This window comes from Pyrgilauda ruficollis, unplaced genomic scaffold (genome assembly GCF_017590135.1).
Source record: "Pyrgilauda ruficollis isolate IOZ18807 unplaced genomic scaffold, ASM1759013v1 scaffold96, whole genome shotgun sequence".
Taxonomy (NCBI): domain Eukaryota; kingdom Metazoa; phylum Chordata; class Aves; order Passeriformes; family Passeridae; genus Pyrgilauda; species Pyrgilauda ruficollis.
This window is the reverse complement of record NW_024531710.1, coordinates 2,021,554-2,048,809: the sequence shown is the minus strand read 5'-3', so window position 1 is coordinate 2,048,809 and position 27,256 is coordinate 2,021,554. Positions and strand designations below refer to the sequence as shown.

The 27,256-nt window shown below is 40.5% G+C and overlaps 1 protein-coding gene across 6 annotated transcripts in view; it reads left to right on the top strand.

Annotated features, from left to right (window-relative positions):
• The first annotated feature begins 9,204 nt into the window (after window positions 1–9,204).
• Window positions 9,205–27,256, top strand: part of USP3 (ubiquitin specific peptidase 3) — a 45,280-nt gene continuing 27,228 nt past the window's right edge. The window contains exon 1 of one of the 6 annotated variants that reach the window (XM_041489782.1): window positions 9,205–9,620. In XM_041489782.1, the coding sequence (XP_041345716.1) occupies window positions 9,527–9,620 (94 nt within the window). In that variant the 5' untranslated portion in view covers window positions 9,205–9,526. Of the gene's footprint in view, window positions 9,621–9,768; window positions 10,883–10,967; window positions 11,585–22,255; window positions 22,387–27,256 lie in introns of those variants that run through there. The other 5 variants (XM_041489783.1, XM_041489784.1, XM_041489786.1 and 2 more) reach the window with 5 other exon arrangements.

Here is a 27,256-nt window from a genome sequence, read left to right as displayed (position 1 = left end):
AAGAAGCAGACTGAATGCTGTATTTACAGTGTCTGTGACTGTAACCAGTTAGAAATAATGCTAATCTTGGCATGCAGGTGAGTCCAAAGTACAAATATATTGCCAGTTAATTTCAAGGCACTACATTCAGTTTCTGAGAAAAAGATCTGTTAAGTATCTGCTTAGATGCATGTAGGGAATGTATGTAGTGCATAACAAACTGATTATATACAAAGGTAATAAAGCTTATTGGTGCTAATAGAAATATGACTTAACAGAGGTTCTCAGTCACAGGGTTGAGGTGGATATGTTGCTTTGGCCTGTAGGGCATGGTTACTGCATGCTCTGCAAGGGCATGGCTCATTCTGTTGATGAGGGCAGGAGGGTCACTTCAGATGTGTGTTCCTGGGGGCCAAGCAGGCTAGTGGGCTGTGTTGTTCATAGGGATGGCTATGAATGATGTGCAAGAAGATCTGCTATCTAAAACAGGCTCCAAGGAATTTCTTTGTCACTTACCAGGACGGTGACTCTGCCACCACATGACAAGCACAAATGGTATCCTATGTTAGGAAAGGTTACCTAAGAAAGTTGCATGAAATAAGAATTTCAAAGCCAAAATGTTTTTTGTGGTCACTGCTGTGACTAACAGGGCTTCTATATAATAATTTAAAAACAAGCTGAGGATTTGCCTGGGGCGGAGGGATGAGAAAGGATCCTTGAAAGGTGGCAACAGGCCAGAAAAAATTTCCAAAAGAAGTTTCCAGCAAACCTAAAATGTGAATTCATGGTGTACTCAGGTGCACTTTATATAACAACTAAATACCAGGTATATGCTTGTTAGTCACTATATTTGTCCTGTCTGCACACAGTGAAAAGCCCAAAAGTATGGTTAAAAAAAGGCTCAAGCAAACAAGTCACAAAACACAGTACAGCAAAGTGAGGCATTCTGCTAAAAATGCTAAAAACACCTTTCTCCTCACTGCTTTGCACCCCTGGATCATGCCCGAAATACTCCTCAAAATAACTGGATGATTTTTTTTGCTGGCCTCTGCTGTCTGCTTCATTCAACACACATGGTCATGGTGTTGGCTTGAGCAAGGAGTAGCCAGAGTAAAGCCTTGCTATAGAGAAGACAGAGGTATTACACTGTCAGTTCTGGCCTTGTCTAGGTTCTAAGCTGGCAGGCTAGAAGAAAGTGAGCTGGGCAGGGTACTGGGAGTCCCCATGCTGATTGTCAGTTTCTGACTCTGGGAATGACTTGCTTCTGCTTAATTTCTGACGCTATACCTCTCTAAATATCTGTAGGTGCTGCATACTTTCCACACTGTGGCCAGCCAAACACATGAGGCAATATGAACTGGGGAAGCATGGAAAAATGGCCAGTTTCCTCCTTCCAGTTTGCTGTTTGCTCTGAGCATTTAGGTTCACAGCAGTTGCTGCTGCACGGGATGCAGAGGCCCCTTGTCACTACTCCACCAGTTCCATCAACACAGGATGGCTGGCTAGAGTCCAACCAGAAGTCATTCCATTTCTCTTGGAATGTCTGTGTCACTGAGGGAGATTATGTGCTCATTAACAGCCATTCAACTCTAGTTTTTCTATTACAAAAAAAACGCCAAATAACGAAGCCAAGTCTGCTTGTGACTGGAAAAGAAAAAAGAAAAGGAAAAAAAAAAAAAAAAAGGAAAAAAAAGGAAGACAGAAAAACAAACCCAAAAATGCACTTTACAGCTTTTTCCAAAATATCTTTAAATTGTCTGGAGTGACTCACTGACTCTGCTACACATTGAGAGATCCAAAGGTATGTTTTAAAATAAAACTAGCGAGATGAATATTAATTCTACTTCAGCCTCAGCTCTAAATGTATTTATGGCTTAGTGTTCTGAATTGAGCCTGTTCTAAACCAGCAGGAGAACCTATGTTTAAGAAACTACAGGATGATTAAAATAGCCATCTCCTTCTGTGGAGCTTCATGCAGAAACTCAAGGCAGGCTGTGGTCCAAGCACTATTTTATTTATCTTTGGAGACATAAAAAGCTCGCTTGGTTGGTCTGGCCAGTAAACACTTTGGCAGTCATATGTTGGCTTTAAAAACCAGTGTGAAAAAAGTCAGTGTTGTAGGTTTCCAGAAATGTCAATCCTACATAGTGACTGTACAACCCAGGGAGTTACAAGTGGAGAGAGAGAGAAACGGGGGCCAGGTTTTTTTTGCATGAAGGCATGAAAAAGTTTTAAATTTAAATGTATTCTGCTTACATTTTAATAATATGTCCCCAAAATCTTTCAAAATATTAATTGTCTCCAGGAATGCAGGGAGTCCCCATCTGCTGGCCTGGGTTCCCTTCAGGAAGGCAGTGCACCAGTGGTGCAGCTGCTGGCTTGAAACCTCCCCACAAGGGGCTCTTTGAGGCAGCCTTGGAACATGGAGCTGTTGCAGTTGTCCCACCAGCTTGTTTGCTGCAGCAGTCTTGTGTTCAGAGCTGCAATGTGGTATTTCATGCACACTGATAACCACATTATCATAGCAAATAGAGTCAAAAGGACCAGCATAGCCCAGCACTGTAGAGTGGGAACATTGCTGAATAGCCTCTCTTATTACACAGCCAAGAAATGCTGCAGCTGTTTGCTTGCAGAGGTGAATGGGAATTACTTCTTCATTGACAGCCAATACATGAAAAGATTTTTCACATTATCTGCATTTCCACATTTTCCACAAATGTGTCCAGATGATGGCAAGTCAGATGGATTCTTTAATTTCACTTTTCATTTCAGCCCTTAATGATGCATCTGCACACCCCGTGACAACTTGTAGTCAGCTGAGTAAATATAATCTCAAACTACTGAAATGTTTGTAGGTGTCTCTGAGAACAGAAGAATTTGTAAACACTGTAAGCAGCATGTGCCAACAACAGAGACAAAAGGTACACAGTGCACATTCTTGCAGGAAGAAGCTTGCAGGTAGCCCTAAGTCTTATGTTTCTTGTACATAGATACCTTGTGGTTTAATATTGATAATGCTCATACAGCACTATCAACAATATCTGCTCCTTTTCTCATGGCAAGGTGATGGACAATTCTCTCTGTAGGAACAGCCAGGGGTGACTGGGCATTGGCTGAAGAAATGACTGGAACAGCAGCCTGCTGGCAGCATAAGTAAGTGCCAGTGCCCCAACCCCAGCCAGCAGGCAGGCTGGTTCTGGCTTTGGGTGGTCTTCAGGACGAATGAGGGAGGTATGGCAGGATGAGTATGGCAAAGTTTGTGGTCAGCCTGATCAGCAGCCCCGTAACTTGGAGTGGTTGGGGCTTGGCAAGACTGCTTTCAAAGGTTTCGTTCTGCTCACAGGATGTCCCAGCAGCTTATTTCAGAACAAGCTGAACATCTCCCTCTCCCTTGAGATTTTGCCATCTCAAGTTTCAAGTTCCAGCTAGAGCAGGAACATTTCAGAAGGCCTTGTTCAGTCCTTGAATTCACAGATGTTAAGCGAAGGGAGTAAAGAAAGGAAATCTGGGCCAATGGTCTCCTGTTTCACAATTCAGAGTGCTACTCGACAATGTGAATAACTGGGCCTGAAGAATAACATAATAACAATATTAGTAACATAATAATGTAATCCTAGTGACATGGCAATAAAATTCCTGTTTCCCTGGTAATAAGCTGATCTCCAAACAGGATAAAATGTGCCATTTTGCTAACACAAGTCTCATTCAAGCTAGTTATCAATGAAGTGTGTATACTGTCTTTGTGTATAATGGCAAGTTTCTCCAGAGATACTTTGCTTTGGAGTCAAAACACTTCAGAACCAAAATGCTCTGAGATGCTGGCACCTTTTGTATTAGCATTTACAGTTATTTGTGGACAGTAAAGTAGAACCAAGATCTAATATGCATGCAGTACAGTTCAAAATTTGTTGTACAAAACTGGAGGCAAGTACGCGCAGAAGAGAGACAGGTGGGATGCCTTCGTAGCTTACTGCAAACAAAGAAGCAGAAATAGCTTGTACAGTCTTTTGATTATCAACAATCTTCTTTAATATAGCAGAAAAGTGATATAATTTGTGTAGAATTACAGTTCAGAGATATATATGATACTTTTACTGTAGTAATATTCAACAGCTATAATTAGTATATACAATTAGATATTGTAACACATGTTAGAGGTGAAAAAATTCATTTTAGATCATCCAGTTCATCTTGGGACTTTCCATTTGTAAGTGTTTGAGATGGGAGTTCAGAAATTAATTTCAATATTTCTTTTACAATAGTTTCATTACATGTTATTTTTTCACTGGCAAGTAGGTTCTGCATTCTGATTCCTAAATTTTATCTGAAATAGTATAATTCTATACCATTTAATTATCTTCCTAATCCTCCCAGATTATTACCAGTGTAATATTTCTTACATTTTTTGCATCTGGATTATTGTCTGTTGTCCTTAGATTTGTTAATTAACTAATCATAGCAGTGAAATTGAAAACCTGAATGTCATTTAAACATGCAGTACTTGTAGCTTAGAAATAGCTATGGGTTTGCTACTTGTGACACAAGAAATAGTACCAGTGAGTTTTAGGTTCTAGAGTTACTGAAGTGCTTTTGAACAGTTTTCCCTTCCTTGATCAAATGGATGAGCTGGTCTCAACTATGATGTTTTCCAGGCAAATAGATACTACTAGGCTTTCTTTCAACAGGATGCTTGGAAGTTCTTTTCCATGCTCTGATACAGTATGTAAACTAAGCTATCTTTTTTTTTTTTTTTTTTTAATATACCTGTACTTCCCTCATTTGCCAAAAATTAATGAGTAAGCCATGTTCAGTTGTGATGAGGAGAAATTAGTTATCTTGGTTATAAAATATTCTATTCTGATGGGATGAAATAAAGTCTGCTGACCTTTAAGTAAGCTTAAGCAGAAGTACAGAATCATTATTTTCAAGACTGCCTTTGGGAATAATGTAATATAAAGTTTACATAACAAATACAGTAAAAACTAAATGCCAGTGACATGAATTAATACTGCTGGATGTCACCCTGATGCACTTGTATTATTGAGCAGTCTCTGGAGCACAATAAACAATTGATGAAGCTGGTGTTGGTAACTGCCAGACATATGAGAACTTTCAGGCATTTTTTTAAAGCATGAGTTTAAAATAACTCTTTGTCTGTACAAATAATACCTTCTGTGAAAACCACTGAGTTTATCTGTACCATTTGTTCATCACATCTTCATTGGCTTGTTCAAAAAAACCCACCACAGAGATTACTCACATTCACCTTTACACCCTTACATTGTGCCCAAGCTGGGATAGTGCAGAACAAAGTTTGGGGCAGAATTAAAGCACTGCCTTTTTCTTTTTTTCCAATGAGATGCTTCTGGAATCCTTGGAAAAGTGTTGTAAAATTAGTATAGGCTCTTAGAAATTAAAGAAATTAGATCTCAGATACATATTTGAATTATATTTAAAAAAATAAACACAATCTTCTGATGGAATCTGTATCAGCCCAATGCCATTTGTGCTGCCAAAGTCAACCTTATTTCCCACAGTAAATAGCTCATTAAGAAATGAGGGATGCTTCCATAGTACTGAAGAGAACCATAAATCCCGTGGCAGTAATGTCCCGTGAATTTTTTGCAGTGCCAGTGTGAGCAGGGAGAGTGCAGAACTCGTCCTTCGGCCCTGGAACCTTTGCTCCATGCCTTGTATCACACCGCCCTCAAGGGGTGTGTTGGGCAGTGTCCTGGGCGTGCTGGGACGCAAGTCCTGCCCGTTTGTACGCTCCAGTCTCAGGCTCCGAACTGTCACAGGTGCTTGCTCTGGGCATTTGCCTCCTTTTAAATTCTTTGTCCTTCACCTCGGAGATCTTGCACTTTAGAGAAGATTCTTGAACCTTTTAAAGGAAGGTGCTGGTGTTCTTATGATCAAACACTGAAAAAGTGTGAGCTTTATTTTCAGAGGCCATACAGGAAATGGAAATAGATTTGTTAATGAGACAACATGTCAGCAGAAATGTGCTTGTCGTATTTAATGTGCTCTAGTGCAGTTTCATACACAGGTGCCCGCAGCTAAGCTTCTGTCCTCTGCAGATGGCATTAAAGTCACAGAAGTTCTTGGCCAACTTCAGTAGAGGTTTTATTAAGCTGAGACCTTGTGTTGCAACTTACCTATATTCTGATGCCTTCTTTTGATATTTTGCATGCCAGCATCCGCCTCAGAGTTGCACCTGCACCAAGTAAAGTGCTTGGTAAAGTAAAGAAGTGATTCTTTGTTCTGGGCTTCTGTGGTCTCCATTACTATTGCCATCATACATGAAAGATTCAGTGCCATACCTTTGGGAAATTAGAGGTGAAAGCCCAATCTATCAAGTGGCTACTAGGTCTGGATTGGCATGTAGTGTGTTCAGAGTGGTCACTGTGAGAGGCTGTGTGGAGCTTAGTTGCCACTCAAGGTTAAACCCAGTGCTCAGAGCAAAAGGTTTGCTAATACTCATTTCACCTGAGTGTTCCGCGCATCGGCCAATGTCCCTCATTCTGAATGAGAAGAAACATGCAATGGGAGATGATATTCTTTCTATCTTTATGCATTTAATCTAGAAGTGGAGGATGGATGTGTATCCATAGAGATAGGAAAAGTCCAATGTGTGTGCTCTGAACAGAGCTGGACTCTTTTCACACCTGTAGTTGAGAAAGACATTAGTCTTCAAACAAGCAAACAGACCTACTTAGTAAAGAAATTGGTTTAAATAATCTGCCAGGTCATACACTAGAACTATCTGGCAAAGACTGAACTACAGTTCTTCAGGTCAGCATTCATTCCACTTCTGCAGCATCATTCCTTCTTCACTTCATGCTCTCCAATTTCCACAGCAAATGTGGAAGTCAGCTAAGGCAACAATCTGCTTCACTTGATCTACTGAGCGATGCTCATCTAGTGGCTTTTAAGGAAGCCAAGAGCACAAGGAAAAATGCTGCTACTGCATCATTAGATCATGTGATAATACATACTCATGGCAAGTAATGTTTCCAATGTTTTCAAATACTTAACACCACCAATTTTATTTCTGAGGAATACAGCAGAACAAAAGAACTTTCCATGCAAACTTCCCCACTCCCACTGTAAATTCTTAGTATATATGCAAGATACCATTCAGGACCAAATTCTAAGCTCAAATGCTCTCAGGTGGAGCCTATAGCATAGATAGATGACTACATATATCCCAGAATAGGATGTTGAGTGAAATATCTCTGTTGTAGTAGAGATGATGATATGCTGTATTAAATAGAAATTTCTAATATACAGTGCTAAATCACAAGCTCCTGTTCTGCACTGATTGAACCCATTATAAGCATACCTGTAGGATTTATATTAGCTACCATCTAAATTACTCTGATCTGAGGAAGGGTGGGAGCAAGAGGCTCTGGTTCCAAATCAAGTGATTTGTACTGAAGAAATCTTACTGAAAAGCTAACCAAAAAGGAAAATCATTCCCAGAGCCCCTACTTCAGTTTTCCTCTGTCCTCAACATGTACACCTCACTGCAAGCCACTGAAAACTACACTTGTTTACTGTAAGCAAAGCTTTTGAGATCTGAGTGCTGAGAGTTGCATTAGTGATCAATTATTTTTCAACAGGCAAAGAGGCTGCATTACAAACATGCTTATACTGGTCCTTATGCATCATCACATATGTGATAACTGCTATGCATCATGACTCCCTAACAGATAAAATCATCCTTACTTAAGTACTTACCTTGGCAGCTAGAGATAAAAACACTTAAAGGCTACCACATTTTCCGTGGGCACGGCAACTAAAACAAAGAAATGAGCACATTTTTGCACAGAATTACACTGTTCAAAGATGCAATGAATGGCTGTCAACCCACAAATGAAAAAAGAAAGAAAACTCCATTATTGCAAAGGAACAAGGTGTAAAGTCAGTAATAGCAGTGCTAAAGTGAAAGTAGACAACCAAAAGCATATAAACATGTTTATTTTACCATATTTAAATTTAATCTTGTTAATATATTGTTTCCTTACTTTGAAAGACTAAATATACTGCTAACATAATCGACACAGAGGTAGGAGCTGACTGTTTTGGTTAAACTGTGGTTTATACTGCTTGGAGAAGGCCAAGTGATGCAAGTACAAGGGGAAAGTGAGAAGAGCAGATCTAATTGAGGTTTCTTACTCACTATTTGTGTGTAAGGATGGGTGGGGCACAACACAAGGATTAAATGTATGCATTGGTTAGAAAAGACAGCAACTGCAGTCAAACTGCTGCTTTAATGTATTGTCTTCATTATACATTGTAGCAGAGGGTGCAGAGTAAACAAAAGGACCCTTTGACTAATGTAAAGCACGCTAACATGACCAGCTTTTTAAAAGCTCCTTAAATTAGCAATTCTTAGATGTATATCAAGATTTGTATGTTGTATGAAGCAAATTTAAATAGTTTTCCCAATTTGATTTTTTCTCTATTTGTATTTGCTTGTTCAGAACATTATATAAATTTCTAAATATAAATTTTATATAAAATATTATATAAATATAATAATACATTTAAAATTTATAAAAATAGAAATTTATAGAAATATTATATAGATTTTTATATTGGTTATATATAATATAACCTCTAAAGTATATGATGGGAATGTAACTTACCTAATAGATCAAATATTACAAGTTTGTAGGATGGGGGTGTGTGAGGAAGATCTGTGGTTTTGTGTCAAGGTAACATTTGCAGCCATTTAATGCACAGTTTGGTATCAATGACCTGATGTTGCTTCTAGCTACACAGCTAGAAATGCAAACTAATTCCATGGAGTGTAGTCCAAGTAGTTTCTGATGCTGTAAAGAATTGAGTCTTTCATGCTCTGAATTTCCCCCCATTGTGTAAACAGGGTGAAAAAGAACAAAGGTTAAAGAATGACGTTTTGCCAAGGAGATTAGTGACCACCAAGACATCTTTGATATGAATATATAAAGTATCTCATCTGAAAATCCATACAGAACTGTCGGTTTCTAAAAGTATTACTCCATGAAATAGAGTACCACATATAATAGACTGAGGTGGATGCTTTCTGTGTCTACACGAAGGTTACACAACAGGCAAAACCAGCGGCAAAATTGCGTTTCTCACATTAAGGTAAGAGAAAGGGTCTAAAACTTTTAATATTCAATGGTTGTCACTGTTCCTTAGAATAAAATATCCCCACTTTTATGCTGGTGGACTTTATTGGCTTTATTTGAAAAGGAACTGTATATTGGTATTGCAAATTGCTGAGTGTGAGAACTGTTATTCTGCTTTGTCTGGTAAAGCTGTTACACAACATCTGTACTTTTATTGCCACTTAAATATTACAGTCATGGAGTAGGCAATTCAGCCTACTCAATTTAGCAAGCTAAATTTGAGGCCATGTAGCTCTTTAAAAAATGCTGGCACAAGCCTCAGGCTGTACATCTTACAGAACACTGGATGACAGGCTGAACATGAGCTGGCAATCAGTGCACGCAGCCCAGAAAGCCAGACGTGTCCTTGGGCTGCAGGGAAAGGAGGGATGCTGCCCCACTCGGGTGAGACCCCACCTGAAGAGGTGCCCAGCACAGGAAGGACGTGGAGCTACCTGCAGGAGTCCGGAGGAGGCCACCAAGGTGACCGGAGGAGTGGAGCAGCTGTGCTGTGTGGAAAGGCTGAGAGAATTTTGGGGATTGTTCAGCCAGAAGACAAGCTTCAGGGTGACCTAACTCTGGTCTTCCGGTACCTTAAGGGAACCTAGAGGAAAGATGGGGCGTGACTAGGAAAGATGGGGCATGACTATATGGCAGAGCATGAAGCGATAGAGAACAAGTGGGAACGGGGTCAGATTGAAAGACAGCAGGTTTAGATTAGCTATTAGAATATTCTTTACTGTGAGGGTGGTGAAGCACTGTCACAGGTTGCCCGGAGAAACTGTGGATGCCCCATCCCTCGAAGTGTTCAAGGCCAGGTTCGATGGGGCCTGGAACAACCAGTTCCAGTGGAAGGGGTTGAAAGCGGATGACTCTTCAAGGTCCTTCCACCCCACAGCGCTCCCCGTGCTCCGGAGGTCGCTGTCTGCCAGGCCAGGCCAGGCCAGACCGGGCCGCGCCGCTCGCCGCTGTCCTGGGGCGGCCGGCTGCCCGCAAAGCCCGGCTGGTGGGGAGCGGCGCGCGGAGCGGACGGGAGAGAGGGCGGCTGCCCGCAAAGCCCGGCCCGGCCGCGGGCGGCGCGGAGCGGAGCGGGAGGCCGTCCTTAAGATGGCTGTTGTGCGCGGGACGCCGCCGCTGTAGCGCCGCGAGGAGCCGCCCGCCCGCCCCGCTCCGCCGCGCCCGCCATGGAGTGCCCGCACCTTGGCTCCAGCGTCTGTATCGCGCCCGACTCGGCCAAGTTCCCGCAGGGCTCGCCCTCCTCCTGGTGCTGCAGCGGTGAGTGCGGCCTGCGCTGCGCGGCCCACCCGGCCGAGGTGGCCCGGCCGTTCCTTTGTCCTCGCTGCCCGGCGGCGGGAGGGCGCCCAGCGGGCGGGGGAGGGCTCGGGGGCGCGGGGGAGGGCGGCTGCCCCATCCCCCACCCGCCGGGGCCGCCCCGCGGGACCCTCCGAAGGGGGCTGCGCCTTCCAGCCGCCGCTGCACCCGCGGGGGAGCCGTGTGTCGAGGCAGGAGCGGGGGCTGCTCTCCGACCCCCGGCCCTGCCCCGCGCTACCAGCGCTGTCCGGCCCGGGGTGGGCAGCGGACTTTTTCCCGGCGGGGCCGACGTCCGACGCCGCGGAGCTCTGCGGGGTCGCGCTCCGCGCTCCTTTTGTCTGCCGGAGGAGCTGCGTGCTCAGTTCTGTCCCGGGACCGCTGCTGAGGGGAGAGGAGCCGCTGGCAATTGCAGGGTCAGTGTGTTCTTCAAATTGGTATGAGATTATTTCCTTTTTTTTTTTTTTTTTTTTTTTTTTTTTTTAAATACACGTTTTTGGAAGGACTTTAGAGAGTAGTTTTAATAAGACTGTTGCGGCTTAAGGCGTGGCTTGGGACCCCCCTTCAGGCCAAGGAGCATCTCAGTGAAGGTGGTCTGTGGGGGTTTGGGAGTCACGGTCACCTGCCTGTGAGTCGGTAGGAGTGAAGAGGTCGTCTTTTTTTTAGTATTTTGCTCATTGATTTAAGAATGCAAATACCTTGTCATCACTGCTGTCCCTTACATTATCGTTGTTTGTTCAGGGGCATTCCCTTTAAACGTGCCGTGCGCCGGGTGTTTTAAATTTAGCTTTCTACACAGATAACCCCCGATGTTTGCTGTCGTTGTTTGTTTGCTGTAGTTGTGTTCAGTTGTGCTCCGTACGAGAGCGGACACAACTATCTCGGTTTCACGTGGGAAGTAGGCCCTGCTTAGAGTAGTAGCGGGAGTCACTGTGCCTGTAGTCACTGGAGAGAAAGAGAGAAAGTCTCCTTTGGGAATGACCGACCGGGGACCACTGAAGGGCTGGATGTATTTTAAGGTGTTCCTTTTTTTTTTTAAGGAAAGATGGTTCTCCTTTGTCTCGTAGTGTCAGTGCCTTGGTGTGGGAAGGCTGCTGCTTACTTAACTTGTTCCCTGATTGCAGTTTCCGGGAGCCAAGGTGTGGTAGTATTTCTGCTTCCTTTTGCAAAACCAGTTATTTTTCTCTGTAATGCTTTTGATTTAGAGGGTGTACGCGCTTTACAGTGGAGTCATGTGGAAAAATTATTAGAAGGTAAGGAGAAGTACAGGAAAAATTGTTGTCCCGAATGGTTTTTTACAAAAACAAATTATTGACAAGAAGTTTAACTCTGTAAGTCCATCTGTTATCTTCAGAATATCAAGGGTAAGCAAAGTTGTCAACAAGAAGCATATGGCAGTAGCGAACCACCCTTCAGAGAACTTAGATAAAAGTACCAAAACTAAAAAGATATTCTGAGGTATTAATATAACTTCATAGCTTAAAATAATAGCCAGTTTATGGCTACCCTCCTATGCATTCTGCTTCTCAACAAAGAAGTTCAGCACTTAGAACAAATTTTTCTTTGTTGTTCAGAGTTTCTCCCGAACCAGCACTTACAGGGAGAGCCAACTGCAGGGCAATCACCAGCGTTATTTTACAGCACTGAGGCAGGAGGAAGGTATGAGGGCTTTTTGGGAACTGTATAATGATGGCACCATATCTAAGGGAGTTTTTTGTTTGTAATGCTTTTTAAGAAAATAAAGATAAGTCACACAGTACTCGCATAGATAACTGTAGAAGTCTTAACAAGTGGCTAGAGAAAAAAGCTAGGTGCATTGAATTTAAAGCAGTCCAGTGAAAAAACAGCAGGCTCTTGTTAACTTAAACCAAATGAAATCGTGGGGTTTTTAAAAATACCTGTTGCATTTCTACTAGTATAGTAAAGCTGTAGTGCCTCAGTTCTCACTTCCAGCTAGTAGTATGTGATTCTTGCTACATTAACTGCCTAGTAGTCTGTAGAGTACTGTCGTCTTCTTGTTTGTACTCGTTTTGGTGACTTATTCTTTTAAAGATATGTAATGCTGGTTTATGTCAAGTCACGCTAGATACTATGTCTTATTTGCTGGGTTTGATGTAACTTTGTAATCTAAAATTAAACAGACAATGCTGCGTGTAAATTAATACCTTGTCAAAATTTAATGCATTTTCTATTACTTTTGATGCTGTTTTCTAAGATTGTGTGGTTTTAGTTCTGTTGGGTGGTGCTGGCGTCCCAGTTGTAGAAAAATATTTGGAAGGCAGTTTTCTGCAGCCTGTAATTACAGGGCATCTCTCATCAAGTATGTTGTCTTAAACTGCCTCAGAACTTGTCAGTCCTGTTTGTAATTGTTGCTGACCTTTCCAGAACAGGATAGTGATCCAGGAAACTTTCTGGCAGCCACCTGATGTGCCAGTGATAGCAAAATGTTGCAGAATAGGTTGGAGAGTGAGTTTTAGTTCAGTCTGCCAGTGATAGCAAAATGTTGCAGAATAGGTTGGAGAGTGAGTTTTAGTTCAGTCTGCCAGTGATAGCAAAATGTTGCAGAATAGGTTGGAGAGTGAGTTTTAGTTCAGTCTGCCAGTGGCTATTTTTGTCATTGTCTGGGGTTCTAGAGATTTGTGGAGCTGTAGTTGCCATGCTGAGTGATGTACACTGGTTAAGTAGCTTTTCCTCGTCTCTCCACGAAAACTCTTGATTGCAATAATAACTTCACAAGGTAATATGGAAGCACTTTTAAATATTGTTACTTGATCTTGAATATTGTGTCACTGTGTACTGGAGGAGTGTTGCATTTGGTGCTGGCATTTGGAAGCCAGCCTTACTGAAGGTAGCAAGTCGGTTAGAGGAGTGTATGCAGCCTGAGCTGCTCTCCAATGGCCTAAATAAGTTTCCCTTGAAAGCTTCCTGCCAGAGTTGCTTTGGAGGTCTTGTGATGAAGGAAGATTATTAAAAAAGCACTGGGAGGAAGCATTGCCAGCAAGGCTGTGATCCAAATATCAACGGGTTTGCTCTCAGTTAATAAGTAATGCAGTATGTTCATTTTTAAGTGTCTCTACGTCTTCTGCTCCTGTTAGGTAGCTTGGAAGTCAGAGAGTTTAAGGCCCCCCCCATCCATAAAGTGGTGTGCTTTCCCCTGGGTATTTAATCCAGTCAGGCCTGCTGTGTACAGTAAGCAGTACAGAAATCGGCATGTATTTGCTTTGAGAAGCTTCAAAATTATCAAAAGAGAGTGCAGAATGTTTTTTGGTTTTGTTTTGGTTTTTTTTTTTTTCAGATCTATAGGTAGGTTATTATTGTAATTGGGCATTTAGGAGGAGATATATATGCAAAGTAGAAATGGTATAGAAATTGAAAATGGCTTTTAATCAGTGCTGTCACGTGAAATAATGTGGGCAGATATCTGCTAATTCCAATTGGAGTGCAGTCTTTCCACGCATTTTAATTTCTGAAATTTGTGCTGAAGTTGGAAGCAGAGTAGCTGGAGGCACTGGCAGTACTGTGTCACAGACTGAAGCTGTTGCATTTGTATGATGTGCCACACCTTCAGCACTGTTGTGCAAATCATGTAATTATGAAAAGTACTCTGGCACAGCTCAGATGTGGTATTTCTCAACAGCTTTTCATAGACTCATCAAACCACAGGGAGCCCTGCCCCACCCAAGTAAGATTGCAATCTTCTAAGCACACCTGTGGAAGTCTGGAGCAGTTTTCCAACTTTTTTTTCCTGTGTGGTTGAGGATTCATTTATTGTTCTCACTGGGCTCATTGGTCGTTCATTGCAGAATTTGAAGTTCTGTCTTTAGAAGAACAACTGTGGACTGATAGGATTGCATCTGCTGAAGTAGAGATTCTCTGATTTTGGGGTTTTTTTAAAGGGAATTGCACTTGTAAAGGATGCTTAAAATTTGCTTTTCAGATCACTGTCAGTTGAATACTTTTTTCCTCCTTAAAGAACATAATTTTGTTAAGTGTTGAAGAGCAGTTCTGGCTGTAGACTGGTGTTTCCTGCAAAAGCTGAATATATGTGCCTGGCATCAGTTTTTTGCATTCTGATTTCTGTTGCATAAGAGTTGTAATTGCACCAATGGTCAGCAACATACATTGTGGGATTTGGAAGTGACACTGGGAATATGAAAGTCAGGAGGGCCAGCATGAGCAAACTTTTTGAGGCCTCATGTACAGTGATTATGCTGAGTTAACAACTTTCGTTGTTTGTGTAGTAAGTTACTAAAATATTTGGTGAATTCAGTTTGTTCAGAATAACCCCAGATATCCCTGAGTGCTTATTTAGATTTGAGATCAAATGTTTTAGGCTGAGTAGAGCTTTCAAGAATATGACTGCACTGGATCAGGCTGCTTTTGATGGGGTTTTTTGATGCTGCTTCCCTGCCCACCCCCCATCAGATTTGGTTTTCTCAGTTAAATTAGTCTCACTGTTCTGCTTTCACTAGGGTAGGTAATGCCATTCTGCCACACTGTCGTTTCTGGCATTGCACCGCTGCAGTCAGTGCCAAAACAAGTATAGTGTAAAAGCACAGGTACAGACTTTGCCCTCTTGGCTTTCCTTTTCATCCCAGCTGCTTCTTAGTGTTGCTTCTCCATTTCCATAAGTATTTCTGTTTCTGTCTGCTTTTCCAGTTTTATTACTAGAGGTCCTGATTTTTTCTGTCTTTTCATTATTACTGTACTGTAGGAGGAGGGAAAACTTGCTGAAACTGGAGAGGGGTAGGTAGGACCTTATTCCTAAGACAACTTCAGTTCTCTGTGTGTAAACTCAGGGTGAGATCATGGACAATGTGTGGACCTAATGGTCTGTATTGTGTGTGTGAGGATTATTTGTCACCCTCTGTCTGGAAAATTAATTTGGCCTGGAAGTTGTCAGATTTATTCTGAGATTTAAATGATAAAGTAAATATATTTTTAAAATTACTTCTTTTTATTTAGTAACTTTAATTTCAAAGTTGGGTACTCTTCCACCTTTTCATTTTTCTGGGTTGCTGCTATGCAGGAATGCTTGTTAGTAACTCTGTAGGTTGTAATGTCTCCTTAGATTCATTCCCTGGCTGTTGTTTTAAGTTAGCTTGTTAGATTTATGTTCTTTCAGACTCAGTCTTATTTTCCTTGAAATTGGGTTGGTTTTTTTTCCCTTTTGAATTGGTTACTGATGTGTGAACTGACCATGGGGTCAGCAGCTACCCTGGCCTGTGAGGTAGAGCACCCTGCTTTGGAACCAGTTCTGTTAGAACATACACATTTATTGAGATAGGATAAAAGTCTTAATTTTGGCTTCGTAAGTTAGATGGAAATTTTCTTTTAATTGCAAAAAAGAAGCAAGTCTTTCAGATGCTTAGTATCTTTTACAAGTCAGTAAATTTAAATTGCTGATTAATATTTTCTAGATTTTCTTTTGAAAATTTTGTTTCTGCACAACAATCGCAATCTATCACAAAATTTGAACATTAGATTGGGGAAGAGGTGCTTCAGAGGAAAGAAGTAGACATTTAATACATTGCCTTTGAGAAACTAGGTCTAATGTTCATGACGATTTTGAAGATCAACTTTGAAGGACAAATTTTACTACTGACTGTTGTAAGTATCCAGTGCTTTGAAATGACTCCTCAAAGTGTGGCAGGTAAGGAGACCAGGATCGTCTGATATTGTGGAAGCAGGATGAGACACTCATGTGTACATGACAGACTCTTGATTTACTTCAGATTAGGGTAAATCTCATTACAGCTGGTTTCAGTGTAAGCAGGATGATTTTCACTTGCCTTTCCCAAGCTCTTCAGGGTATGCAGGTGTTAAACAATATCAGTGCATTATGCTTTGTTTGTCTGATCATGTCAAGGTGCTGAGGCTGGCACACTTAAACTCGCTAAGTTTGGGGTTTTATGTCATGTGTATCTGAGGCTGACAGAGTGAAAGTTTCAGACCCAGTATTTGGAATTATATTAAGCTTTGAGCCATTTCTTATTTGATCAGTAACACTCACTTCATTTAGTACCCCGTTCATGCTTTGCTTTCTGTTTTAACTAACATTCCTTACCTAGGTAAAAAGTGATTAAAAGCCATTAATTAAAATATTCCATGAAGATTAGAAAGTGCAATTTAATAAAAAATTTGGATCTGAAAACTAGTTAAGGCTGTTCTGATTTATACTTCAGTATTGTTAGAGGAAACAGATTTTATTGTAGCGTGAATTGGAATATCTTTATGGTGCCCTTGGTATGGGAGTAGTGTAAGATTTTGTCCTTAAAAAATTATTTTCCTCGATTATAAGAGGATGTGTTAAATGGTGCTTGACATGATGAGTACACTTGGCAGTGTACTCATCTCACTTAGCAGTCTTATCTGGTATGTGAAAACAATCCTCTGGGGTTACCCCCTTTGGAATATCTTGCATAATTTTGGATCTTGTAAAGGTAGTTTGAGATTTCTGTGGCAGATTTAATTACCCAGGTGAATCTAATCCCAATACCCCCCAGGCAGTCTGGCAGAAAAAGGTGGTGGTTCTGGAAGTTGGCCTGCCCTTGTGGTGCAAGAAGACAGTTTTTTTGCCTGTGAAGCAAGGTGATAACCCTCAGGTTTGGGATGGAGGTTGAAGGTCCTTATCAATGTCAAATAGGGAAATACTGATTTTTCAAGGAAATTCATAGATGGGAATATGAGCATCTGCTTATCTGTGTCAAAATAGATGTATTTTCTGTGAGAAACAAAGGTAAGTCTTTAAAATTTTTTAAAGTTTAATAAGGGATAAATGGGATAGTACCCAGTGCTGGGGTGTGTGACCAACTGCTAGAAGCACACCGTTAACTATAACAATTCTTCCTATGTACTTTCTCATTGCATTGGTCAAATGCATATAAATGAATATTACATATATACAAACATTCCTTTGAGTTTACATGTTCCAAGAATTCCTTATCGTAGTTTGACCCTTGACCTCATCTTCTTCGTGTACGTGCCAAGTGCAGATGGGATTTTGAGTGTCTTCTATTTTGTTTCTTCATGAGTCCCCCTGGTCTGTGGTTTGACAGTTATTGTTAGCCAAAGGGTCTGTGGTATATTCTTCCTTGTGCTTTTGGTGTTGTCTGGCTTTTTCCAGTGTTATCATACAGATGTTATAGCTATTTTTACAAGTATTTTCAATCAACCTTAGCCATTTCACTGTTGTCAGTCAGATACAAAAATAAAGACATTAGTTACTATTTCACAACTACAATTACTCCTGCAAAAGTTAGTTATAACACACAGTACATAGCCTCTATTTAAATATTTTGCAAAAGCCCAAACTATAATGTATATATTTATTACACTAAGATACACAATTTACACAGAGATTAGGGTATTAACCATGAAAGTTATATTATGACAAATTATACTGTATCAAAAGAGATTACAAACTATACTATATTGAAATAATTTACAAAAGCTAATAATAGCGAAAGACAATAACTACATGGTTATTTATAACACTTTCTCACAATATCCTTGACCTTTTTAGTTTTTTGGAGGTTTTACCCTTCAGTTCGTGTTTTGATTTGGTAATGTTTTCATCCACCATACATTTCTTTCTCCTTTTTTTTGGGGGGGATGATTTAATGTGTCTTTTGCTGGTATTGGGGAAGTAGGAATGTAATAGTGGCAACTACAAACAAGCAGATTATTACTAGATTATATAAAGTAAGAAGACTTCTTTCTGTCTTTCTCTTGTTTTCCCTTCTATTCCCAGCTTGCATATTTTGACCTGCTATTAATTGCTCACTTACTCAAAATGACGTTACACTGTTGGCTTTGCTGTGTTTTTTTCTGGCTGCTGTCTGAAAATGAGCATTTATGTGTCTTGCTCTAACATAAAGATTTGCTAACTTTGGGTTTGTTTGGTTTTTTTTGGTGGAGGCTACTGCTACACTGAGAAATGATATCTGTTTTTCTGTGAAGGCTAAAAGCATTCAGTTTTAAAATATATGTATTTAAATTTGTATGCTAATTTATTATCAAAGTAGCCAAACAACTCTTAAAATGTTTTTAGAGTGTGAAGGAGAAATAGAGGCAGTAATTTTTTTAAAAATGCTTTTGGCTATGCCTGTTCATTAAGATCAGACTGCCTCTATTGTTTTCTTTCTGTCAGTTGTCCTTCCATACTTTTCCCTGCGCTTTCAGGTAGGATGTGATTTCTGTGGTATATGCAGGAAGATAACTGCTGACACGTCTGCGTTCTCCTGGACATGTAGAAAGATGAAATTCTCAGAAGTGGCGGTGGTATAGCCTGGGAGCCGAATGTCTGTGTGTGACTGGCAGCCCTGATCCTGTCTCTTCCTGCCTTACCCAGAGCAGTGGCACAGTGAACTTGGGGTGTTTCTGTAGCTCTGCTGGGAGTGACCTGACTTTGGTTTGGCACCTCCTGCCCCCATTTCAGCCACTTCCTGGGGGCCTATTTACACTGCTTAGAAGTAGTTTTCCTGACCTCCATGTATGCTTTTCCATCTCTGCACTGAGAATACAGGCAAACAAAAACGCCTGCATTTTTCTAACATCCCCGTTTCTCAGTGTGGAATTCTGATTGCATAATCTGAATGCCGAACTGAAGCCAGTGTGGTTGAGTGTGGGGAAGGGAATTTCAGGCCTATGAAGCTGATCACCTTGTTCTCTGACATTCTTCAGCGTTAGGAATGTGTTGGGCGCTTCAGTGACCTACCTATTCTGTGAAAATTGAATAGTAGTTGCGCACCTACCCCTGCTTTATATTCTCACACAAGTGTTGTTTAGTATAGCTAAATTATGTGTGGTTTTCCACTGTAAATGGGAATGGTTCACTGTAACCATGTGAAATTTCTTCTATGAGACTGAGCTATGCTTTTATTTAGCACAAGGAGGTGGAAACTACCTGTACAGGTATGCATGAGCACAAATAGTAGTTCACAAACTATCACTGAATGACTTCTTACTAGAAACCCAATCTTTTGGATTTTGGCTGAAAGACAAAGATGGGGAAGTAACTTGGGTTTTTTCCCATAGCTGCACGTGAGGGTTGTTTCTTTCTTTCTTTAAATGTTCTTTGGAGTTTTATTTGAATTCTCTTATATTTGAATGTGATTTGAGTCAGGCTAGGACTTGATACTGTTGAGACTTTTCTTCATTGTGAAAGAAGGTTTTAACATTTTTGTATGTTTAGTAATGCTTACTAGGAGACTTGCTTCCTTATGCGTTCTTTTGCTTTGATAAAAATGTAATTGAAATTTCATTAATATTTTCTTAACTTTTAGTTTAGTTAAGTGTGTGCTAGCTCATTTTGAAACAAAGCATTTTAAATAGTATAATTGAAAACCTTTTCCCTTTCTGTCTGATTTCATTTTGGCTAGAATCCTGTTTTTCTAAAATAGGTAGTAAAGATGTCGTACAAATTAAAGTTATGCAACATATTGTTAAATAGAATTCTTTTTTTGTAACAGTTAAGAGTTTAGAGCAAATTTAGTGCATGCATGAACTTCTTTTAATAGGGCAGAGGGAAGGAAAGAAAGAAAACCTTTTTGAAATTAAATTTGAAAACAAATGGAGTATTCTTTAAAACCTGGACAGTAAAACCAGCTGGCTTCTAAGTGTAGAACATGTCACTAGTTTTCAAAGCCTGTAATGTTCCTTTTTCCTGCATTCTTTGTTTAGAATGGCGCTTTCATCTGCTCAGGGGTTAAAAAATACTCTTGCAACATTTACTTCCTTTTTCAGTCACCTGACTTTCATTACAGTTATTCGCCCGGAATTCACTGGCCTTCTTAAATATGGAGCAGATGCTTTTCCCAAATGCATGTACGCTTTAAACATTCCCCACCCAAACAAAAAAAAGCCCACAGTGAACAGCCATGCACACTGAACTCTGTATTTAACTTTGAGGAACCTGTTCCTAGACTATAAGATAGCATTAGTATTCTTACTGCACTTCTGGGTATGTTAAGGCCTACCCTGTCTTTTCAGTACTTTTGATTCCTCCTGAATGTAAACATACAGTAAGGTCAAATAATAATAAAGTGTGTGTGTACACTTGAAGGAACTGCCTTTTTAAATACACAAATGATTGTCGGAAGCTGGGAACCTGATCAGTTGTGTTGGTGTATGTGTACTTAGTCGTAAGGAACTTACATTGCCTGCTAGGCATTTTTATATGCTGCTGGTAAAAATATTAATATACCTTGGAGGATACCTGTATTCTTTAAGACTTCTTTGTTTCTGGCAATAAGGTGTTTTTTTCAATGCCAGAATGTCTGATTCTGGACTTATCCACATACTCTGCAGTCTTGACTGATGCTCTGTGATGAGGAAGACTTGTCAGTTTTGCCTTGAGATGCTGTTTATTGTATATGCTGGTTTATAAGTGAGTTTGTGGGCCAGGAGGAAAGAGTGCACGTGGCTCTCAAATGTTGTGAATTGATCCATTCATCTTGGAGAAAAATCCTTGGTTCCAGTCTCAGTTTTAACAACTGAGTGTTTCGTGTGGTGGATTTTGAATGTAGAGCGCATAGATATTCCTTACTGTGGGGCCTGCAGCCTGGGTGAAAGCTGTAACTGCTCGGCTGGGTGAAAGTTTCACTCGGTCTCTTCCTTTATCTCACTGTTCCCCAAAAGAAGTATTTACTCATGGGAAGGAATTGGCAGTGCTACCTCAGCATTTAGAAGTTGTCTGTAAATAAGGTCTTTCAAGGGTAGGAGGTACGTGCATTAAACGTGGGATGTTCACATCTTGAATGAAAGGGCATTTTGTGGAGAAAACTCCTCTGCTGATTTATTCAGTCTTTGAAAAATCTTGTGCTTGCATCCAGAGAGAGTTCCAGAGTTGTGAATTCCAGCAGTGGGCAGAACCATTTTGCAGCTCTAGGATGTAAGTCGAGAGGAGGGACCACATCCAATGCATTTGTCTCCTTGATGTTTCTCATAGGTTAATAACTCAAGGATTCCCTACTTAGAACACCAGCTTTCGTGGATGATTCTCAAACACCTGATGCCTGTTGTATACTCCATATGGGAAGTTCTGTGTGTTCAATTCAGAGCTGTTTTGGCAAATCACCTTACAAAATTTACGTAGAGTGATGGTTTTTGAGATATGTTACCCTTAGCTGCAGTTAAAATTATTTAAAAAACTAAGGTGTATGGGCTGGTATCACAGCAGTTTCCAGCCGGGCTGTGCCCGGTGGACTGCCGTGGCCAGGATATCTCAGGTAGGCTCAGCACAGCGTCCGAACTCCCAAGCAGGTCCCAGCTGCAGGCAGCCTAAGCAAGCTTAAGTGATTTCAGCTCTCAGTGATTATCATCTCTTTGTGATTTCAGCTCTTTAGCTTGCTGGTGCCACAGCAGCAGATGCAGGGAGAGAGAGGAAAAAAAGCTGTATAAGGTTCCGCAGGATTCTTTATTGGGGTGTCCCCCAAGGTTCTCAGTGACAGCTCTTCTGCCGAACCAGGCAGAATTAATTAGGGGTTTTTATACCCTACAGAGGTTTTGAAAACTGTCCAATAGTAAGGGTCAGGGGAAAGTGACCTATAGGCTTACAGAGAGATAAGCAGGGTCCGAAAGGCGGAAGAGAGGGGCTTCTAAGGCCCAGTCATCGTGACTTGGCATTTCCTAGCTCAGGCTTCTGACCTCCAAGGAGGCCTTGCAGGCCCTGGGCCGGCTACAGGCTAGTAGGCTCAGTTCTGATCTGTGCTGGTAAAACTGTTTTGGGAAATGATTCAGTCTCTTGTTCTTATCTGTAAAATAGAAATGGGTTTTCTGAAAAATGCTTTGAATCCTTTGACTGAAAAATCTTTGCATTTGAAATACTATTTACTAAAGAGGTTTTTGTAAATTTGGTAAATACTTGTACAGAATTTTTTGTCACCAGGATTTTTGGTTGCAAATTTCTTGCACCTTTACTTCCAGATTCTTGGAAAAGGTAGCTTTCAGTCTGATTCCTTAGGCCTGATGTGTCACAGCAGAAGGTCCATGTTTTACAAGGGTGGGGTTTCTCATTTTGGTGTGTGGATTGTTGCTGCTTTTTTCTTCGCATGCTGCTAGTGGAGACTGCCCGGCTCTCTTTTGCTGCAATTGTCAGGTTCTTTAAGCAAAATGGGAGTCCCATTACTAAATCATAATTAAACAAGACACTTGAGAGATTTTTAAGGCAAAAGTAAGGTAAAGGTATGGGAAAGGAAAAGTAGTCAATTTCTTGTAACAGTATTATTGTGGTGTTTTTGCATAGGCACATGTGTGTCACATGATACAGCATGCTGTACTTATGTAGCATAGATAAGTGTTTGTCACCAAGTGCTTGTGTTTGTGGGATTATTTCCTCAGCACAGTGTCACTGTACCACTGATACCACAAGTTTGTAAATACTGTTCCTTCTTCTTGAGTAGAGCAACAGTGGGATTTTTTTAATTCAGTTTAGCTTGTTTTGGTATAGCTGACCCGTTGTGTGAACATAAAGTGAACTGACCAGAGGTCAGTTAGTCTGGAGATGTTTCTGTGCAGGTCAGTGTGTTATTGAGGTCTATAACTGGGCCAGTAACACGCGAGTGCTGCTACAGCTCCTTTTGAGAGCTGAGCCCAGGCTGGTAAAGGCTGTCTGGTAAACGCTGTGGAGACTATTGGAAATAGTTTAGTGACCCTAATCTTGTTTCTAGTCAACGTGCTTTTAACAGAAGAACTAAAGTATTTCTCTTAATGCGCTGATATTTGGTGACCTTTTCTTTAGTGTAGCAATGAAGGGCTATTTTAAACCGTGGCTGTAAGCCAGTTCTGTAGCAGCTCTGGCTCGGCGTCGCTCACGCTGTGTCGATCGCATAGCTGTGCTGCTGCCAGATCTCTGGCGGACACTGCATCTTGCAGGTTTCTGAACATGGCTGCTTTACAAAAACTGCTTCCTGTGTGTCTCTTCCTGCTGCTTTTTTTCTGTTACCAGTTTTGCAGCTATGCAGTGTGCTGTTTAAACAAACCCATTCATTCCACAGGTCTGTTGTATACTTTTACATAGCTGTAACTTTCCTTCAGTGACAGTTTGCATCTTTGCTGTGTAAGAAATGCAGTGTTTGCCAAGAGCACTCATGCTTCATACGAGTGCATTTGGAGTCAGTTTTCAATAAGAAAAAAAAGTCAAGCACGAAAAGTACATATTTGCATGATCATGGGGGTAGGATGGGGTGGGGACCCTGTGGTGAGAGAACACCAAATTGATTAGCTGTATCTTGCTCATTCTATTTGGCATAACACAGTGACCTTATAAGGTCACTTAAGGAGAAGATAACCTTATCCGGGTGATTTGCAAAAAGTGGAAGCTGCGTGGACATCTCTGAGTGTTCCCAAAGTTATGTATGAGTCTTTACTCTCCTGGGGATGAATTGATAATTCCTCTTCATTGAGGGAGGGCTTTGCAGACTGTGTAACACATCAGTATTCAAGTTTTACTTAGAGAAATAATTCTGCAAAAGAATTCTTCCTATTACATGACGAAAAAATGTGTTTCTAAGTTTCTGAACTAAGATGATTTTGATGTAAGGTGGCAAATGGCCTCAGATAAGATTGTGGCATTGCAGCTTTGCTTTCCCTTTTCTTTTGACACGTTAGTGTCGTCTTTGCCTGACCACTTGAATCTATTCTAAGAACACAGCAAATTGAGGCAGTTGGTAACTGTTTCAGTAGCCAAACTTTTGTCCAAGCTGAGAAAGCAGCAAATGTTCCTTGATCTGTATACCACTAAATAAGACAGATAATTTTTTTATTGGGGTTGCAGTGTGTGAACATAACTTTAATCCAAAGTAAGGGATGCTAATGTAATGTTCCCTTCTCTTTTTTTAAGTAGTGCTTAAAGAAAAACAAACCAAACCTCCAAATCCCAATTGGAAAACTGATTATGGAGTCAATCTATCGGTACCTATACAAGTGAAAATCATTCCTCATTATTTAGTGTGTGTGACCTGAAAGTCCAGAACACCCAAATCTATTGTAGGGGTCAACTTCCAGGGCTGTGTAATGTTCTTCGAATTGAAAAGGGATTTGCTATGGATCACTCTCTCACTTCAGGGCCACTTTGAAGCTTACTGTATTCATGTCTGTACCCCATCTGAAAGGAATAATGTGCAGTGTCTTTATACATGAAGCCAAAGTGTCTACCTCTAGTTTAGATTATAACTAGTTCTGGACAGTGACTGTGATTTTGCTGTGCATTCCATGATGCCTGTCTGTCTTGATAGAGTCCTAAGTAATGCCTGAAACTTCCAGTCTAATTTAATTTATAAAGTAGCAAGATGATAACTGCTTCAGGATCTGAACTGAGGAATGCCTGGAGAGCCAGGCTTTAATGCAGTTTTCTGCTGAGCCAGTCTCAGAGAAATACAGAATGCAATCTCCAGCCATGTCTTAAAAAAATGAGTTGTGTAATTCTCTGAGAACAGAGCAATTGGAGGTCACAGATTTAACACTGGATTCTGTGTTTAATCTTAGTGGGAGTCACTTCCATGTGGGTGGAGATGTTTGTGCAGAAGATAAACTACACATTTCTGATGTGATGCAATTGGGGCAAAGTTCTTCCTAAAAGTTAAAGTAAACAAATGAGCCATCTTTTCCTATTCTCTGATAGGAAAGATGGAAAATTTTTGTGTATGCAATTTTTTTTGGTATTGTGCAGAGGTTGGACTTGTTTGCTGGCTTTGTGCAGAACACGTAAACCTGCAGAATGAGCACTCCTTCAGTACAATTTAACACTTGACAAACAAGCAGTACAGGTATTTAAAGTACCTGAATGGGAAATTATAATTGTCTGGTAGGGGTGGAAAGTAGGAGTAATAGTTTCCATCATAATGCTTTGACCTACTGGTTGAGAACCAATTCCATGTGCAGATGATAACATAGTGAAAGCAAACATGTTATTTCACAGTGGGAAATTTCTGCTAGGATTTTAATCCTAGGAAGACCTTTTTATGTTCCTGGCATGGAAAGTGTAAAGTAATGCTTTCTTCGCACAGCACTTAAACACAGATTAAGTGCATGAATGGCTTTCCTTTCTTTCCTTCTGGTTAATGTTTTACATGGCTGTTTGTAAATTCAAGCAAATAATATTGTATCAGGGTAGACCAGTGGTTCCTTTAGCCCATTTTTAATTGATAATAGCTGTTTGTAAGATCTTCCCTTTCTCTTCTGTTTGCCAGTGTTAAATTTTGGGTTTCTTGGTAATGTTTTGGTCAAATTAGACTAACTTCTTCCATGTTCCTGAGTTGAAACGCAAACCAAAACAGCTCTACCTGGCTGCCCTCTATCTGTTGCAAGATGACCATCACAGCTGTGGGAATAAGCAGCTTTAGAAATAGAAAAATTGGGTTTTGCAGAACCAATGCCAGATAACAAAGACCTCTGAGACAATTTGTTTCTCCAGTAAAGTAGCTGAAGGAAGCAGTTCTGGAGTCTTGACTAAAGAGTTTGAAGAAGTTACTTCATAAATTATTTCTGGAGGATGTGCCTTTTTCTCCCATGTAGCACAGTAACATTCTCGTTTTAAACATGCCTTGGTTTTTTAGCTTTTGAATTGAAATACAGCAGCTATTTGTAATAATAAATTCAAATGCAGAAAACAATTGTTTAAAAAGCAGTGTACTCTTTTTTCCCCACCCGATTTAAGTCAAAAAGGTAAAATCTGATAGTGGAAAAATGTAGTAGCTCTTCTAAATAGCTAAGCTTGTCAGTTCTCTGTTGAATCAAAATTGATGCCTTCCTTTTTAATGAACATTAAATTTGCTAAAGAAACTGCTTTTCTTATCTTGATTTTCTCTGATAGTCTTGGATCTTGACAGTTTACTATGTACCATGGTTTGTAGCTTGGTGAACTGTATTTTGAGTTTTGCTACAAGTCCTGAGTTAGCCTGCTCAGATGATCCTACCCTGGAGCAACTTCTCTGCTGCTTCAGTTCTTGTTTTAAGGTGTGACTCCAGAAAGGGAGGACTGTTCTCAAGCTTTCCCACAAGGAATAACAATATAAGTAATTTACATGTACAACCAGGGTCAGTTCTCTTTGTCTTTAAACACCCTGGCCTCACAGACCCTCAAGTTCCCAATGCCTTTTCTTTCCTCCGTGACTCTTTTCACTGGCTGTTCCAAGCAGCAGAAATTTATGGTGTGTAAAATTTATGGGTCTGGTATCATGCCCTTTTGTATTTTGGGGATAATCGAAGTTGTATTTTATTTTTGTTTTCTGCCCTTGTAGCAATGCTCTTAGCATTTTATTTTAATTTTCTCATCATACTAGTTGGGTATTTGGAAGCGTATTATTATTTTTGTAAATTCTGTGGTAATGGATAGTTGTTAACAATTTTATTTCATTCAAATCTAAGTGTTGTATTTCGTAGCTTCCCTCTTTCAGTGACCTGCTGGGTTGGAATTAGAGTTGGAATATCCCATTTCCGTGGCCCTACCCTGGGATGGTGTTTCATCTTTTTTTAGTGTTTGCCCCTTTTTTTTTTGTTTAAGACCTTTAGATTAAAACATCCATATTTTAAATTTTCTAGACTTAAAATATGACAGCCAAAAACTTAGGTAACATCTTCTGATGTCTTAAGTAGATTGTGAAGCACAGCACTGGTGTTACATTTTAACCTTTCAGCTGCTTGTGCGGGACTGAGGATGAAATCATTATGGATAAATTCTATATCAGCACTGCAGCGTAGGAATACACATTGTATAAATGGTGTGTATTAGCATGCATTGCACAGTAATTTATTCTATGTGCTTCTTTACAAGATTGCCACGCTTCTTGCAATATCTTCTTTAAAATGGT